This window comes from Podarcis raffonei, chromosome 1 (genome assembly GCF_027172205.1).
Source record: "Podarcis raffonei isolate rPodRaf1 chromosome 1, rPodRaf1.pri, whole genome shotgun sequence".
Classification (NCBI taxonomy): domain Eukaryota; kingdom Metazoa; phylum Chordata; class Lepidosauria; order Squamata; family Lacertidae; genus Podarcis; species Podarcis raffonei.
The window spans coordinates 14,335,771-14,354,985 of record NC_070602.1 but is presented as its reverse complement, the minus strand read 5'-3'; the positions used below and the strand labels follow the sequence as shown (position 1 = coordinate 14,354,985).

The following is a 19,215-nucleotide window of genomic DNA, read 5'->3' as shown; positions in this document are numbered from 1 at the left end:
TGGGTTTCCTGGTTAATATTCCAGAGTCCCTGAAACATTAAGATATCAGGGGTCGATTAATTTCTGTTCCTTACAATCAGCACATTATATAAGCAATTCACATTAATAAGATTTCATAATGATATTAATCTGTTTTAGTATTTCAACTTTTGTATGTTTTTTTTAAGTAGGGCTGTTTTATCTTTTGCAAACTGCTTGGAGGTTTTTTACAACCAAGCAGTGTATAAATTTTATGAAATAAATAAATAGCAAACGCGCGAGTCTGAGAATGCTGAAAAGACATTCTGAAATGCTACAGAACGGCATGTTTCTGCTTGTGTGCCTAATGCAGGATGCTTACTAGGCTGCAACATGTTCCCTTCATTATGGCAACTGGAAAAGTGCACTCAGAATAGTGAAAATGGCTTCCAGAGGACTCCATGTTCTGAATGACTCATGTTAATGTTTCCCCATACAAGTGGCCAACAGCAGTAGCTCAAATATATTGTTAGCCCCCAATCAACCTCTGGGCCAAGAACCTAAGAGCTTAAAAAAATGGGAAGAAGCCACTCGTACACAAATTGCCGTTCATAATCTTGCTGTAATCCACCTGCCCTCTCATGGCACGGATTTTTTTCAGCTTTGTCTCCTGGGTTTCCACTCGTTCTTTAAGTTTCTGAAGCTTTTCACTCTCAGACACAGACTGCTGTTGACGGCGTTCTTGCTGCTTGAGATAACGTAAACGTTGTTCCTATCAAAACAAGTAGAACATGTAATCGTGCTGTCTTATTTTTAGAAAAGCATTACCAGTCACTTGCCTATTACTTCTAAACAAAACAAAACCCCAGTGTGAGTCAGCCAGTGTTTAAATTAGAAAAATCTTACCTGCATACTTCTTCAGTCTGGAAACAAATATATTAAACAACAGCATGAACTTATCTTTTATGAACCTATTAATGTAAAGTTTTTATGTGCCTCCCAGTTGTATCCTCCAAGAGATACCAGGCCCTTCATTTCTGAAGCTACAAAATCAAATCTCTCATCTACACAAAAACAAGCTCCAGCTGAAACATTCATTCCAACACATCTGTGAAGTTTCCTGCAACTTGTACTTCCTGTTCCTCAAACACACTTCCTCCTGCAGCAAAATGGCTCCCCAACCCCCCATTACATAATTTCCCAGAGGAAATAATGACTAGCAGAAAACTACAAACAGGCAAAGATAAGGAGATCTGGAGCAAGATAAATGCGACTTCTTTAGAATGACAGCCTATGGACTAAACAAATACAGGAAATGCTTCCTTTTTCTCCTGAGGTTTTTTTAAAACAAAACAACCCCAACACTAAACTACTACGGTATAACCTAAATGCTTCTCAATTCACTTCTGTCCTCTAACTCAACAGAGACTTCACCTTGTAGATATTGTTTCTTCCATTTAAAAGCAAACTGACAGTGATATTATAACATGATTATGGTGGCAAATCACTGTATTGAACAAAACGCTGAACAGGACTTTATTTCAGAAGGGTTAAGAACACTAGCAGTGAAATTTTGTCTCTGCTCAAGTCAGTAGGCGGACCTCTGTTGATAACCATAAAGCCTCAATCACCGATGGACTATGTGACCCTAGACCTGAGACCTACATCGAAGGCAACATGGCATCACACAAAGGATTAATGCCATATCTGTTCTCAATTTGCAAATTTTCTGTGCTACTGGGATTTAGAGCCTTCTGTGAAAACAGCACATTTTCTGTTCTTTCCTTCCTCTTGTTACTGGAAGTGCAGTTTACCTTGGCAACCAGCATTTGCTGCTGATTTTCAATCTGCTGCTGTTGCCTGGCAGCCATATCCTGAAGTTCTGAAAGTGTGAGTTCAACACGTGGGTTTCCAACCTGCAGAGAATAAAGAGAAGCAACATTATTCTGTCATTACACTATGTGAATGCTCATAATTTTTTTTCACATTTTAGTTGCCACACATTAATAGTTGACCATTTTCTGCAATAAACTGTCCTTAACACAATTTGGAAAGCAGCCTGCCCTTTGCCCCCTTTCATATTCTTGAAAATATGAGTTTGTATGACAAGCATGATGTGGCGCACTACAGGGCTGCAGCAGAGACTGAAGCATGCCTTCATAGATGATGAACCTACCACCCTTGAAACAGGAAAATCTCACGAAGGACCGATCCCACCTTTTCTGCCAATACATGATGATAGGCATCACCTTGAGGGATAAGGGAAGGAAACACTGGAATTCCTTGATGCAGCCCACACTACAGCTGATGGATGGTGGGGGTAGAGGTGAGTGGGAATCATAGAATTTGTTTTATTTGTAGCATTTGTAAGTCACCCTATAACAAAAAGTTTTCTGGGTGGTTTACATTAAATAATAAAGCAATGTAATCCAAATAAGATACAAAACCACCACTGTCCAATGCTTTCCTTTCCCCCACCAACATGAAAGCCTACCATTTACTTCAATGTGTGTGTGGAGGGGGCAAATGAATAGTAGAACTGTCTTTACAAATCTAGAGGGCAGGTAAACACACTCCAAGGTAGCCCAATGTGATCAGGCTACAACAGCTAAGGAACTGGCTTTATAAAGAGGAAAATAAGATGCCATTAGGAAGTACTGAAAATATTAAAATTTCCCAAGGGATAATTTGTTTCAAACTCTATTCAGCTTCTCACAGTTTTTGTTCCTAAATGTGTGTGCTTTTTTCTCCTTTATGTTAAGAGGTTATTTCCTCTTCTTATGGACTATTTTGTCCTCCAGAGATTAATGTTCAATATATACTGTCTTTGCAATCCCAGAATTCCTCTACTCCACTCTTAAGAGTCCTAGAAAGGACACAGAAACTCTTACACTTAATAGCAAAAGCTGCTCAGGTGGGAAATCTTAGTCAACAAATTCTGCCAGAGGGCCAGTGAGGCCTTCACAAATAGCATCCCAGCTACTAAGAGCTTCCTTGCAAGCTGTTCTTTAAGTAGCATTTTGCTACTTAGCAGGACTTCAAATGCAATTTCTAATGAGGACCAAAACAAAGCTCATTCTTCAATAAAAAGCTAGTAAATTATTTACTGGTTCCCCAACGTCCTCCTAGAAATCCCCACTAAAAGGAAATGAAAGTTCAACTATGTAAAAGGAAGAAAACAGTGAGCGGATAAAGTAAAAATGAAAGTACAAACGTGGTGTTAAGTAAAACAAATATAATTACATACATGAGCAATACATGACATTATGGAATTCTATTTGCATTCCTATATGCTTTCTATAAAATACAAGACAGTTTGACTATTGAACGTGGAGCACTGCTTTGCATGGAAGAGACTAAGGCAGCACGATAAAGCAAAACAAAGACTGAGGAGCAGAGACCAAAATAATGTGCCATCACGGGCCACCTGTGGGCACTGTAGTGTCCAGCAAGAGTAAAGCAGTGCTTGGTCCCAGAATGTCTAGGAGTTTAAATGCCTCCAAGCAATGACCCAGGAGCAGGATTTTCAAATGGAGATACTGATGCAGAAAAACAAAATCTTCCCTGAGAGGGAGGAAGGCTTACATGAATCAATGGAGTCCCAAACCATCACTTTCAAAACTCCTTAATCTACTAGTATCCCATAATCATGTATACATAAATATATGGTTGCTTCATGTTTTACAACTACAGCATAGAAGCTTATGCTTAGGGCATGCTGCTGTCTGCTGAAATGACTTTCACATCTCATAAAAGCAGCACAAAATGCAGAGAGAAAGTAACTGCAAAGGTAGTTGAGCTGGCTACTTGCTCTTTCCACTAAGCTGGCTACTTGCTCCTCCTGCTCAGACGCTTCTGTTGCCAGAGGTTGGAGCCAATGGGTTCTTTGGCTCTTTGCTGGAGGAATCACTGTGGGATATTATGCTTATTAACTGAACTTTTTTTATTTTATTTTTGTCTTGCATTGGGAGTGTTTTTATTTTTACTGTTTTTCCTATATCAATTCTCAAGCAATTCAAAAAAGTCTTGTTTTGGATGGTTGTTGTGACTATATAATAGAGAGGTGAAAACCATGTATACCACCCTGAGTTCCTTGGAGGAAAGGTGGGGTATAAATGCGATAAATGAATGAGGGCCTGATCCTGGGGCATCACATGGGAATGAATGAAGGGCTTTGGATTCAGCTGCCTCCATCCTGCCTTCGGAATGCCCTGATTTAGGGCTTACTGCATATGAAAACAGTGCCAGCGGTAGATCTATGTTTGCAGAATTTTACACATAACTGTGGCTCTCCTTTGCCAGTCTGGTTCATCTGTACTGGAAGAAAGGCACTTCTGCCCCATCTTAACACCACTTCCAATCAGCAGATGTAGGGGTTAGGATTGCTATCTTAGTCTTTAGATCAGTGTTTCCCAAAACTGGATCTCCAGCAGCTTTGGACTACAATTCCATAATCCCCAGCTAGCAGGACCAGTGGTCATGGATGATGGGAACTGTAGTCCAAAAACAGCTAGAGACCCAAGTTTGGGAAACACTATTTTAGATGAAACCTTATGCAGTAGTTTACAAATTTTATCCAGCCTTGATACCCAAATCAAAATTAGTAGCTTTATTTTTACTTTACTTCTTAAAATGTTTATATACCATCTTCCATATCAATCCCAAGGCAGTTTACAACCTTAAAGGTCAGTGCATTAAACACAAATTTAAAACAGTACAAAAGTACCTTGGTTGTTGAAAGGCTTGGCTCCTGAACAAATCAGCTCCCAAACACAGCAAGCCCAGAAGTAAGTGTTCTGGTTTGCAAACATTTTTTGGAAGTCGAACATCCAATGTGGCTTCTGATTGAGTGCAGGAAGCTCCTGCAGCCAATCGGAAGCCACGCCTTGGTTTTTGAATGGTTCCAGGAGTCGAAAGGACTCCCGAACCGATTAAGTTTGACAACCAAGGTACAACTGTATAATAAATACATATTAAAATGCAACTATTCAGTCTGTAACTCAAATAGTTCTCAAGGTAAATTCCAAAGGTGAATAAATGTGTTTTCAGGAGGTACAAAAAAACTCAACAAGGTTGGTGCCTGCTTTAAAGCCAGGGGAGATGGTTCCATAAACTGCGTACCATGACAGAGGAGGCCCTCTCCCTGGCTGCCTCAAGGCATATTTCCACAGGCATGGAGTGCATGAAACTGCACTCCACTGCGCTGAACACAGAAACCAAGTGGAGTGCCAGAGTAGGGAAGCCCTTTCCTCTTCTCTCAGCACAGAAATGCAGCAGGCTATTGCAAGAGAGACGGACCCCTCCATCCCTCTTCTGCTGGCTCTCAGCAGGCTAGAGAACATTTTTGAAGGCTAGCAACTCTTGTGAGCTAATTAACAAAGCTGGACACACACAGTACTCACACAAAAATAAGCAGCAGATGGTTTGAAAAACTGGTGGTTGGCTAACTTTAGGCAACCATTCTGCAACAAAATAAAGGTTAAAAACTGAAGTAAACATTTCTCCCCCACAAAAAGATGAAGCACAAGAACAGTAAAAATCAGAAAAATTTGTGAGGAAAACCTCACTTGATTCAATTTTTAAGTTGTGTATAATGAAGGCTTTCTACCTTCAATTATTCCTACAGTTATCATTTTACACAGAGCTCACACAGTTGATCCTCAATACTACATGTAACATATAAATTTATGTTATAAGCAGAACTTGAAATGTGCATTGCTGGGGGTTTTTCCCCTAAAAGCAACCCATGGAGCATTTACAAATTCCAACAACAAAAATCAAGATATTCTTATGAGAGATGCCAAAAGAACAAACTGTTCCTGCCAGGTTGTGAAGGCTATCAAAATTTGACATTCACATTCCACTGAAGGGTCTGCTTTGCTACCCACAGGTCTCTGACGCACTCAGAGCTCCATTGTTTGCCTTGCTGGAGCCCTGATGTCATCTGACTACAAACTATGGTTTTGTTAGGATCATCAGTTACTGTCACATTAGGAAGCACTGATGGGATTTTACAAAAATGAGACACAGAAGAGCATCAGGTTATGTATGCTGAAAGCTAAGAATGTTAGCTTTCAAAATGAACACAATCCTATTTTTTTAAAAGAATAAGTACTAGACTCATTTCAAAGTATATTTTTCACAATGAACTCAATCAATCAAGTTATTATCTTAAATTCTTATAGTACTGCTCTCCTGTTTTTCATAATAAGTTATATAATAAAAGTTATATCATGTTAATCAATGTCATATTAATATTCTATAACCTGCATTATATATAAAATGATAGCACGTTAAAACTCATTAGCATTTGACTAAACGTAACTTCACAGTATATGTCTATGGAATTAACTTTATCCTGTAAAATAGTCCGCAATAGAAAGTGGCTACAGGCAACGAAACTATTTCCAAAGAATGCAATTTCACACCCTTGACAAAAGATAACAAAATAACAAACCAGGACAGTGGCTATTAGTTAGAAACATGCATTCTGTAACATTACTGTGTTTACTTTGGACACAAATCTTTACCATCTGTGCCTTTCACAGTGACTATTTAGCACTGGGGAAGAGAAGGGGAAAGGAAAAACAAAGAAAGATTTAAACCTGTAGTTTTACTCTCAGCTGCTTCCTTTCCATCCACATGGCAAAAGATGGTTGAGGGAGAACAAGCCAGATTCCAGATTCCTCTTCAGAACTGTACTTTTAGAACCAATATTTTAGGCCTCCAAAGAAGGGCAGCCAAGCCTCTGAACATCAGAGAACTCTGTTATAGAAGAACCTCCAGCAAGCAGCTCTTTCTTGAAAGCTCTACTTAATCACTGAAGTTCCTGCTTTTAATCTCACTCATTATAATTCACAGCTAAAGTTCAAACAAAATTGCAGATGAAGTTCAGGAAAGTTTGCAATCCTGCTAATCCATATGAAGTTCTCTTGTTAGATCACGTTCAGTGAGAAGAGAGCCGAACGTGTTTCTAGACGTTAGCCTTTCAGAGCTCTCTCTGGTAACTAACTTCCTGCTGTGCTCACGCTAGCTATTAGTAGATCTCAAAATGACATCACTCACCTTTCACAACAAACCTGAGCCTATCATATGTAAGACAAAAAACCTTCTTGCTCCCACGAATGGAAAAATGCACCTCCTACTTTTAAACATATACTTAAAATAAACACAAGACCTTCGGCAAAAGATATATACTCCCACAGATTCCATAAATTCACGCCGGGCTTAACATTCTGATGACTTATACACATTTCTTTTCCGTTGAAATCTGAGGAATCTCGCTCTGCAACAGAGCACCTAAAATGGCACTAGTTTGGTAGCAATGAACAAAAACCTTTTGTAAAAATGGTATTTGGTGTTTATGCCTGCCCCTCTGTTGCACATAGACAAAATTCCTAAGGCTGCTCAGAATACAGCCAATAAATATATTATTAAAATAACAATGCAGTCACTAAGCCTAGTATCTTAGCCCCATCTTATCCCAGCTTTCCTCAGAGTTGTTGCACTACAATATCCACCATTTCTGAACACTGGCCATACTGGCTGGGGAAGAGAGGGACTGACATCTGGGGACCAACATCTGGGGGCCCAAGGTTGAGGAAGGGTCTGCTAAGCCTCCGAGTGTTGACTCATTTTATTACCTTCATTTTCTAAAACAACCATTAAGGGCTGATTTACACTTTATTTGTCAAAAACGTTTGCCAAACAGGTGTCAGTGTTTGGAGCAGCAAGCAACATAACAATGAAGTGGGTTCAAAAAAGGCATTCCCTGGCATGCACCCATGTGGTTTGTAAATACATAATCCCACTTCCCACTTTATAACATTTGCCTTCCCAGACACTGCTGAATATGCAGCAAACACCTGTGTCACAAAAAGTGTGAATCTGAGATAACTCTTAGTCCCTCATTCAGAGCTTTCAGGTTCCGTTTCCCCCTGCAGCTTTGTTGGTGTTGATGTACAGTATGACAGGATGTGACCATTCCGAGAGGAATAATTTCATATCAGCAAGCCAAGTTACAGCACCCCTCCTGATAAAGGACAGCTACAAATACTGAAATAATACCCTTCTACAGTGCATACCATGTGGGGGAATTCACCTGGCCCGCACAGTAGATGCATGTCCTTGCACAAACAATGTGTCACAGTTCTCCAGAACTGTAGTAGAACAGTCAGTACCTGAGACAATGTGAACCATCCTTCCTTATTTATCAATTCAGGAACAGGGAAGAAAATAATGGCTACTCACACAGCCTTTAAGAGGAAGGATTTGCCAAACATTTTCCTTGCGAACTTACGCTAAGGAAAAGGAAGCAGTTTAAGTATACTTTCAGATGACAGTTTAATGGGGAATCTATGCATGTCCACACAATGCCATAGGCACCAAAATGCCAGCCCATACTTCTGAAAAGACGAATCTATCCTCAAAGACACAGAACACATGACTACCCCCTCAAAGATTCATGGTGGAGATGCTTCATCCTACACCAATATTTTCAATTCTTTATGTTTCTGCTGTATTAGCAGCAGAAAATAATGTCTGGCTGGGATCCAAAATGCTATCTCTGAAACACGTCAAAAAATGTTCCTGAAGGTTGATGCTGCTCAGAGGAGCTAGAGATGCAGACCTTTGCATGCAAAAGGAACCAGGTTCAATCCTTGGCATCTCAAGGCAGGGATGGAAAAAGCTTCTTCCTGAAACGTTGGAGAGCCACTGTCGTCAGCGCAGGCAATACCAAGCTAAGTGGACCAAATCGTCTGACTCAGTATAAAGCAGCTCCTAAGTTCCAGAGATGTGTAATCTTTCAGAGGTTGCATGACGGTAGTGGGCAAGGCCAGAGCCAAAAGTGGGCAGAGCAATAGGTGTGTTCCTTTTACGTTTGTACAGTAGGTTACATTCCAGCCACACAAACGTCAGAGGTTTCTACACGCACATCTCTCCATTATTCATCCAGGCAAGCAAAAGGCACTATCACAGTTCAAAGGCACATGCCAGCCAAGCAAAAGCACTTTAGGAGAGCACAGATCAGAGCTATGGAGAGGCTTAGGCCAGGGTGAAGTCCAAGGACTGTACGGAGGCCCCCAACCTCTCTACAGAAATGAGAAACACTTTCCCCTCCTCTAATGCATCAAGGCTTCATGAAATCTAAGCCACTAAAAAGGCAAGACATTTGCTGGGCCTCAAGCTTGGGGAAATGGAGTGTATTCCTCTCCAAAGTATGGAAGCTATTTGCACAGTCCCCGTGTTTTACGCAATGTTTACTTTGACTGTGCTCTGCTATGACTTAACAGTCTGCTCCTGGGGCTACATACCAACACTCAAAACAGACTGTACCGTGGCATAAACTAAGCCTTGCTCTTTAGAGTGATAGAAGGTGATCCCTACCAGGGCAAGAATTCCTTTCAAGGTCAAAACTAGAATTTCATATTCTGTAATCACCTAGCTGCCAGGTCCTACAGCAAGCAGACTGTGCTATCAATGTTTGAATCAGATGGAAGGAATATCTAGTTCTGCTGCAACTAGAACACTATCTGCTCACAATGTACATGGCGTTATTGTTCACTTGATGGTTTCATCCACAGCTCTGTCTTTTTAATTAGGTCAGAAAATGCCAGCAGCACAATCCACTTGGAAAACCGATGATAACACCAGTGCCCCTTGCTTAACTTCATAGAAAGAAACAGGCTGATCAAATTCAGATAAATCAAGCACAGTTTTTGGAATTAAAAATAAAAATAATATACCCAGTGAACTATTGACACAGGTTAACCCTTTATATCTAGATTGGAAACTTTTTTAACATTACTATGATATTATAAAAAGTATGCAATCATTTAACTTGTACTAGTAAAGTGGGACTCTTTACTGTTCAGAAAATCATCATCCCATTTCTGTGTCTATCAGATTTTATCTGTAAAATATACATTTTCCCATATAAATTAAGTCCCAGAAATTAATAGAGCTGCTACCCTATTAGCATCACCCACCATCAAATACTGACACATTTAGCTCAGTCTACATTAATAATAATTTTTTTTCTTTCTCATACCCCACCCATCTAGCTGAGTTGCCCCAGTCACTCTGGGCAGCTTCCAACAAGCATACAAAAAACCTAAAAGCTTCCTGAAACAAGGCTTAGGACTACTGAGAAGACTTCAGATGCCAGCTTTAAGATATCCTATCATTTACAACTTCTAATTCAACCACATCTGTAAGAACTTGATTGTTCAGTGTGGCAGCACTGACACTTTTGAACTCCCTGCTAGTTGTTATCAAGCAGGTGCCTTCACTGTATTCTTTTCAGTGCCTGCTGAAGACATTCTTATTTAGACAAGCTTGCCCAGATGCTTAGAAAGTTTGTATGTGTTTTAATATGTTTTAGTCTCTTCTTTTTTGGTTTTAACTTTCCATGTGCTTTCAATTATGGTTGTAATTCTTTTAGTGATTCTTTTATTTATTTTTTTGTAAACTGCTTTGAATTTTTTTCTACAATCAAGAAGCTTTCATAACATATATAAATAAATAAATTTACAAACTGTAAATGCAGTGTCTTTCCTCTTCTTTAGGGGGAACTATAGCTACTGGGCACTGCAACATATACAATACAACACACAAAAACCCTACAACTATCTCTGACAACTGTCTACTGCACAAGCAAAGAAGTATCACTAGTAATCAGTTCCAACCGCTAAAAGCAGTTTCTACAAATTAATTCTAAAGCAGCTATAGAGAGAAAGCGGGGTGGGTTGTTTATAGCACTGTGTAAAGTGATACTTACAAAGGTACTGAGAATTAAAACTGGTAAATAAAGATGTGGTTTTCATTCTCCATTTATCTAATTTGAAAAACTCGGGCAAAATGTTCTGACTTGTTTACCATAATTCTTTACTCAAAAGCAGTATATGAGTAATAGAAATGCCTCATCAAGCAATACAAACAGGCACAATTTCTATAAATAGAAACGTCTGAAACTGGATTTTTCTGGATATTAAGTGAGAGAAAATGCCATCTTATTTTGATATGCTCTAGCCCACTAATGTTAAGACTCATTACATGATTCTTAAATAACATAGTTACTACTTTATAATTTGTTTTTCCTGACACAGTTGTGTTAAGGAAATATTTATGGAGAGGATGCAAAACATCAAAACCATAAAGGTATTTCGGAAAACAAAGACAGTGAAAACAGCCTTACGACTGAATATGTTACCATGAGGCACCATAAGATTGCTATGTCCCTCTTGCATCCTCTCCTCTATCCTCTTTCTCAACAGTTTAGCTGAAATTCAGCAAATAATGACACAAAACTTTACAATTTGCATCTTGCATGGAACTAATATGCCCCAGCTCCTGTAATTCAACAAACATTTTCAGAGTTAACTATGGTTATTAAAACAATTTGTTTCTATACCATTAAAATTCAGTGGGAAACATCAGAGTGTGTCAAGCATGAAAAAGAAATAGTTTCTTTAAAAAGGAAAAAAAATAGGAAGAGTAATTACCTGCTGGCAACTTCCCCATGTAATTTCAAAAGAGCAAACTTTTATTTTGCTGCATTGCCCATCAGCTGTGAACTCTTGCATTTTTTCAACATGCTTCAACTCCATCTCCCCACCCATACCTACCCCGGATTTCCCAAACACAATAACTGCTGTCTATAAGCTAACTTGGCATATAGCCCTCAAAATCTTACAGGAGGTAAACCCTCATTCTCAATTTGTGAAAAATTAATCATTATCAGGTAAGTTTTGTAGCTTTTTCTGTCATGAACAGAACCTGCCCTGCCCCTGCCCCTGCCCCCACAATCCTTTATCAATAGGAAAAGCTGTCTCTCTGCAGTCATCAGCAATCAGCAAACAGAAAAGGCTAGTGGATTTTGCCAGCAGTGAAAGACTTAATCATGACAAGATCAAGCCAGCTGTCAGGTCGAATCAGCTTGATGCATTGCACTTTTCATATTCATTGAAGAATGTTGAATAGGTTCTCCTTTTGCAGCTGACTCTGGATTTAAATTCGAAATACAAACACTTTGCATTTAGTCTGGAAGAGAATGGTTAAACTCTGTCTTTCTTTGGTCATATTAACTAACTGTGTGAATCTGCTTGTCAAAACAAAGTAGGAGACTGCCTCCCCTGCACATGCTACACCAGTTTTTGCTGTTCAGGATAACAGGGTACCATGTTGACTGGCGTGCACCAACACCTGCTCTCTTATCGGGCAAAGCAGGATGTACAAGATAAATATAACATACTCTGTGCTACTTTTTTCAGACTGGAAATGGAACAACACATGAACCAGCTAACAACATAGCACACAAGCAAAAATATTACAGTCAAGGGGATGCAATGAGCCAAAAGCACCAGTCAGTTTCAATAAATTAATTTCCCACCCATCCCAACCCTGAATCAAAATAATAAAATTCACTTGCTCATGCTTTCAAAGGACAAGAGAAAAACAAATTTAAAGGCTTTGGTAGATTTTATAGCACCCAGAATGACTCATAGTTGAATGCTTTTAGTCCTCTAAAAAAGCAAACAAAAAAACCCAAGCAGGATAATAATGATTACAAACTAGCAAAATGGAGTTCCACATAGATATTTTGTAGCTGTACTTGTAAGCGGGGGTGTATATGTATGCGTGGGGGGCGGTGTTGTTAGCAAAAAAAGATGCCACTGGAATAGTACTGAAAGATGGATAGATTAGTAGTTAAAGCACATTTACTGGTAGTTCTGTACCACAAGAATGGATGTATATTTATTTTTTTCAAGAGACTGTCTTCCCCTCCAGCAACATAGCAAAGCAATAAAAGGTCTAACATGTTTTCAAAAGAGAAATGAAACTAAAATTGCCAGGAAGAATCTCAGTAATTTATCTGCTTAAACAACTACACATACTAACTACCAATCAATCTCAAGGACATAAAAATTATAAGTGATTATCATTTGGATAAGTGTTTTCTATTCTTGCATCATTTACAACCAGCGGCTTTGATATTAACTTCCCTGAAAAGAGTTGTGTTTATAAAATGGGGCTTTCCCACCTCACCCTCCCTCTCTGTAGCCCTATGAAATAATAAATTGTTGTTGTAGTAGTAACAACAACAACTACAACAACAACTTGTACCTCACCCATCTGCCTGAGTTGTACCAGCCACTCTGGGTGGCTTCCAATAGAATATACAAAAACACAATGGAACATCTGACATAATCCTTTCTGATACAGGGCTGCCTTCAGATGCCTATGGAAGGTTATATAATTATTTCTCTCTTTAACATCTGACAAGAGGGTGTTCCACAGGGTCGGAGCCACTACCAAGAAAGTTCTCTGCCTAGTTCCCTGCAACTTCACTCCTCACAATGAGGGCACTTCCAGAAGGCCCTCAGAGCTGGACATCAGTGTCTGGGCTGGATGATGGGGGTGGAGACGCTCCTTCGGGTATACAGGGCCTGAAATCCACTACTGAAGACTGGGAAACCCTTGGGAACAAGGGAGATATAGGGCATCTGTTCAACACCCCAGTCCTATGCATGCTTCAAAAGATGCAAACCTTGTTGAGTTCAGTGGCAGACTTTGCTATCTGCTAAGTTTGCTACCGACTTGGATGGCAATTACTGATCTACACATATCGACACAGCAATTGCTTATTTATTTATTTTGCATTTATGCAAGTGGGATATACAACAAAAAAGGTACAGTGTGGAGTGCTCCTGTTCAGGATGCCAGATACTCCATTCTGTTCCCTAAAGCCTGAAGATACCGTATTTTTCGCTCGATAACACGCACCTGACCATAACACGCACATAGTTTTTAGAGGAGGAAAACAAGAAAAAAAAATTCTGAATGAAACAGTGGATGTATCATTTTTGTGCTTCATGCTGCGGCCACAGACATGTGATTTGACGGTGAGTTTGGGGTAGCCCAATGCAAAGATCCTGAGGATCCATGTGGATCCATGCTTTGTAACCACGTTTTTGCACCATTGCAGCCCCAGGCAACAGTGGGTGCGTGATTTTTTTGGTGCAGGCTGTAGCCATGGACATGCTATGTGATCTGATGGTGAATTTGGGGTGACCCAATGCAAAGATCCTGAGGATCCATGTGGATCCGTGCTTTGTAACCATGTTTTTGCACCATTGCAGCCCTGTTTTTGCATCAGATCATTGCTATGTGATCTGATGGTGAATTTGGGGTGACTCAATGCAAAGATCCTGAGGATCCATGTGGATCCGTGATTGGAACCACGTTTTAAGTAGGGAGGGAAGGAAAAACATAGAAGCGACAAGGAGAGGGGTGTGCAGAGAAGCAGCTGGCTAAGAATGCAGGAGAGGGGTTTTACCGGAGGGAGGAAAGGAAGGCAAAAGTCCCCCCCCCCCACAAGCCAGCCAGCTCTCTCTCTCCCCCCCCCCCCAACCTGCATGTTGCCTTCGAGTCCCAGACGCACGGAAAGGAATTGCCTGGAGGGGAGGGGTTTTCTCTGCTCTTTGTTCCGTTTGAGCAAACACAGTAAGGAAACAGAAGCGGGTGGGCAGTAAGACCCTGAGGCAGAATGCAGGAAAGCAGCAACTTCCTCCTTTCCTCCCTTCTCCGGACGATTTGATATTTGCCTGATTTATGCCTTCACTCGCGCTTGTCAGCTCCAGGGACCACACATTCGCTCAATAACACGCACAGACATTTTCCCTTACTTTTTAGGAGAAAAAATCTGCGTGTAATAGAGGGGAAAATACGGTGCCTTCCTTTTGTGCATGGATTGGCGCTCTTTTGGCTACAGAAGACCAACACTCATAGCTTCAACAATGGAAGCAGAGGGATGATTGTTTTGTTTTATATTGTTTGACCACTGTGAATTCCTGCTACTAAGTGAAAAGGAATGCTGTTATCCCCCGTTCCACTATGCAGCAGTGACATGGTATCTCGATACAGAACCTGGCTTCAATACTAGCAAGAATACAACACGAAAAGGAAAACATCAGGTTATGTAGTCTACAAAGTCCCCAGAGTGTCAAACGCTGAAGCCGAAGCTATACTTTCATTTCAACATGTTAAAAATAGAAGCCACTTCCCCCATGCCTCCACACTGCTTTTAAACAAACACTTCATCTGTTTATACCATTTCTATCTGAATGATGGGTTACAGGCATATTGTTTGCAGGCTTATGTCATCCGAACAGGGATGGGCAGTACATAACATGCTTTGTTATGTACGGGGCAAAAGGTTCAATCCCCAGAATCTCTCTTGAGAGCTAGTTTATGCAAACAGCAGAATCAAGTGGAAATGTTTTGCTTGGACCTCATGGCTTTAGGATGAGGGGTGACATAGTTACATTGTTCATCGGGTTGGGAAGGGGGAATCCTTGCACACAGAAAATAAGAATGTGAAGAAGGGCTTATCCTTCTCCCTAATGCACTGTTTTCCTACATCAAGGGATTTTCTTTTTCTTTTTGCAGAGAAGCATTTATGCCTCCCTCTGCCTGAAGGCCCTCCCCCCACAGACTTCAGCAACAACAGTCCAGGAAAAGCTTTTTCACTTGATTCTGATGATTGCAGAAAATGGACAAAAAACCCCCTGAAGAATAACCTTTTTTAAGGAAGGATTTTGTTTTGTAAATAGTTGTTTTATTGAATTGGTTGTAGCCACCTTGGTTACTGTCTATTACTTTCTTGCTGCTGTTTCAGTGCTGGTTTATGACATGCTTTTAAAAGTCAATTTCTGGTTTTATCTCTCTTGTTAGAAACCTTGAGCTCTTCTGAGCATATAAACAAGGATAGGACTTGTGGTCCTCCAGATGTTGTTTGGGCTCCTACTCCCATCGTCTCCAACTGTTGGTCACGCTGCTGCGGCAGCTGGGGACTGAAGTCCAGTATGATATGGAAAAGCCATGAGTTCTCCATCTTTTGCCTTTTTTCTTTTCTTTTTTTTAAACTAAGAAATCTGGCCTAAGAGCTGGAGAGAACTTTGGCACTACTAGGCAAACTGGACCATTTTTAGCTGGTGGGGTCTGCACCACTTGGATTAACACATTGGAAAACAGCTATCCATTGGATTCCATGCTGCTACAAGTATTATGATGCAACTTTTGGCAAAAACATAATCATAAAAATGAATTAAAATCCATATTTTGAGGAAAAAATATATTCCGAAATGCTATTCTGAGAGAAAACACTTCCAAAAATACTTGCTAAAATGTGTCTTACATGGAGATTTTTAAAATTTGCAGATTAATGAGTAAACAGGACAGAACAGACCTAATGCACAAAAGTGACATAGACCAGAAATAGGTTGATTTATCCATACTTAGGTGAGATGTGACTTGCACAAATACAGTCCAAGTTCTCTCTCTCCCACACCTCTAGACATTTGCAAGTGCGAGTCAGATTCTGTTTTCATTATATGGCCACACTTTTCCATACCAGTTCCAAAGCTTTGCAGTAGTGCAATAAATTGGAATCTAGGAGCAAAGCAAGGCAATTGCATGAGCATGTGCTAGGGGATAGGGAAAAATAGGAACCTCAAATCATATTCACTCAACTTGCATCATGCTCCCATAAAAATGATCTTATAAAATCAGTCCCCAGTAGAAGGCAACGACCTATAATATTTAAAGCATTTTTCACTTTACTGTTAACATTGCATGCATAATTCAATTCTTGGAAGATACTTTTTGTGCAAATGTTATACTGCACTGTTCAATGTAGATGTAATACTCAAAGGATTATGCATGTTTTTACTAATGGTTAATTGACCTGAGCATCATTGCTCTGTGAAAGGCCTCCAGCACTGCACATATTCCACAATTTATGCTAATGGTTCAGTAAACAATGAAACAAAATAAAGATTAATCAGCCTGTGCTGTAGCAATGAAAGAAAATGGATGATCAAGACACAAACACTCTCAGAAAATGTAGCCTTTTGATTTTATTAGTACATGAACCTAATTATATTTTTACAGAAGGAATTCGTATCCTAATAATGATGATACAATTATGGATTAATCTTGTCATTGTTCTCTGTAGATACAAATCAAAACAACATCAGCGTAACTATTTCTTCCTACAGAAAGCCTACAAGGCCAGTGATTCATTAAAAGAATTAAGAGGGCCCTTCTTAGAATGCTTTGCATTTAATGAATCAGTCTCTCAATCACCATCCACCACTTCAATCTCATCCTTCACTTTCTCTCTGTTCACAATTATACCTCCCAATTCACCTTATTTTCTACTGTTTTCTGTTACCTATAGTGAGAAGTGGGTATAGATAGATGTTTGTTTCTGTGATCGTATCAGTATACTTATCGGAGTGCAAATTCTTCAGGCAATTATTATATATTCTCTCCTAAACCTGTATACTGCCAGTATTTGTATTTAATTGCCGTAAGTAAAGAATGTTATTCATAAATGTTATTCATTGCAAACAGCAATGACAAAAAGCTACTATGTTTCTTCTCTGTCTCTTTCAGTAGACCACTGCCTCTGTTTATTAAATAAAGGAAGATTATTAGGAAAGACTGTCAAATTCCTGTTCTTATGATGCATCACTTTTCTGTATTAGTGTTACCACCTAAAGGAATACTTATCCATGCAGCTATGAGTTAAACACAATGCAAACTCCTTTCAAGGTGGGAAATCCCATTTAATTAAAAATATTTATGGGCTTATTCTTACTTATGCAAGTCACCTTGGAATTTATTTTTAAATAAACAGTGGTGTGGAAATTAATAGGCTGCCTTTCTAAAGTGATGAAAGCAGTTTAGTTAAAATAAGACGGAACAGTAAAGCAAAACCATGATAAAAAACCACCAAAAAATGTATACAAAGCCATCCCAATCATCACTTACAAGCCTGGCATATGAATATTGAAAATACTCCTTGTTATATCATTGAGCCTTGACCTTCTGACACTTTAGAATATGATGGCCTCAATCATTCTTGTGTTTTATATATATAGCAGATAACTATAATGCATACTATATGATCTTCCCTTTGAAAATGGTTCAGAAATTTCAGCTGTTCAAAGCGTGGTAACCAGAATGCTATTTCAGGCTTGCAATTAAATAACTACAATAACTACAATCAAACTGTTTGGTATATAACTCAAAGTGTGAGGTTTTTTTTATTTTTTGTTTTAACATATTAAAACCCTCTGTGGTCTAGGATTAGGCTAAATGAAGAAACATATTCTGCTCCTCTCCTGAGATCCATATCTAAGGCCCTGTTCAGCTTTCTTCCAACATCAGCAGTGCTGTGGGTGGACATAAAAAGTAGGTCTCTCTAAGTCGATGCACTGACTATTTGGAACACCCTTCAAAGGCAGGCCTCCATCTTTACTGGCCTTCAGGCTGGGAAGACAATTTTATTACACTGTGGTGCCCATGGGCACAATGGCAATCTTGAAGTCATCTCTTGCTGCTCATGAAGTCCCTGAATCCCCCTGCCTACCCCTTTACTTGCTCTAAGTCAGGCATGGCCACAGTCTGTTTCGGGGGCCTAATCTGGCCGGCTGGTCAATTTAATCTGGCCCCTGTGGCAGGTATATGTCCTGGGGTAAAATCCTAAAAAAAGCTCAACAACTTTGAAGTAAAACTGAAAGCTCAACATGCATGTTCACTTCAGCAAATCTGGCCCTCTTTGAAAAAAGTTTGGGCACCCTTCCCTAAGTCAGGAGGTTGTGGTGGTGGTTACCTTCTTCTTCCTTGAAATGTGCATACAGTAGAAGGAGAAAGTTGGAAAAAATGACTTTTTTCCACTTTCTATTTCAGTTTCTTTCTATTCCACTTTTAAAGGCTCAGATTATTTCCTCTGGATCTGGCTTCTACCTAGATCCATTAGAAAAGAGAAATTGTGTGCATACACTTTCTTTCTTTTGCTCCAGGGTGTGCGTGATCTAGGAGCGGGGGCAGCCACAGAACTCACTCAACTATGCAAATGTGCCTACAGGCCTAAAAAGGTTGGAAACCCAGACTGAGCCATTCTTTAAGAACTTTACAACCACTGGAATGGAGAGGCTTCATAATCTAGTCTTAAATCCATGTTGAATAAAAGCAGGTATGTATATACTAACACATTCTTACATGGATCAGTAAAATATTTTTTAGATTGATTATATGCATGAATAGGTTTTACGGTGGGGGGGGGAACATTTACACAGGCTGGCTTTTTTATATTTACTCTTGTGCTAGCAAAATATTCAGCATTCCAAAAACAATAAATAATCCTAATGAATTACTAAATGGTAAGATGATTAATTACTTAAGCCT

General features: G+C 39.6%; 1 protein-coding gene across 9 annotated transcripts in view; it reads right to left on the bottom strand.

Moving 5' to 3' along the window:
- PPP1R13B (protein phosphatase 1 regulatory subunit 13B) overlaps positions 1-19,215 on the bottom strand; it is a 68,040-nt gene that overhangs the window by 19,325 nt on the left and 29,500 nt on the right. For 8 of the 9 annotated variants that reach the window (XM_053363403.1, XM_053363146.1, XM_053363221.1 and 5 more), the window contains exons 5-6: positions 1,773-1,874; positions 556-730 (exon numbers count right to left, since the gene is read on the bottom strand). In XM_053363403.1, coding sequence (XP_053219378.1) covers positions 556-730; positions 1,773-1,874 — 277 coding nt within the window. Of the gene's footprint in view, positions 1-555; positions 731-1,772; positions 1,875-6,563; positions 6,942-19,215 lie in introns of those variants that run through there. The other variant, XM_053363663.1, reaches the window with a different exon arrangement.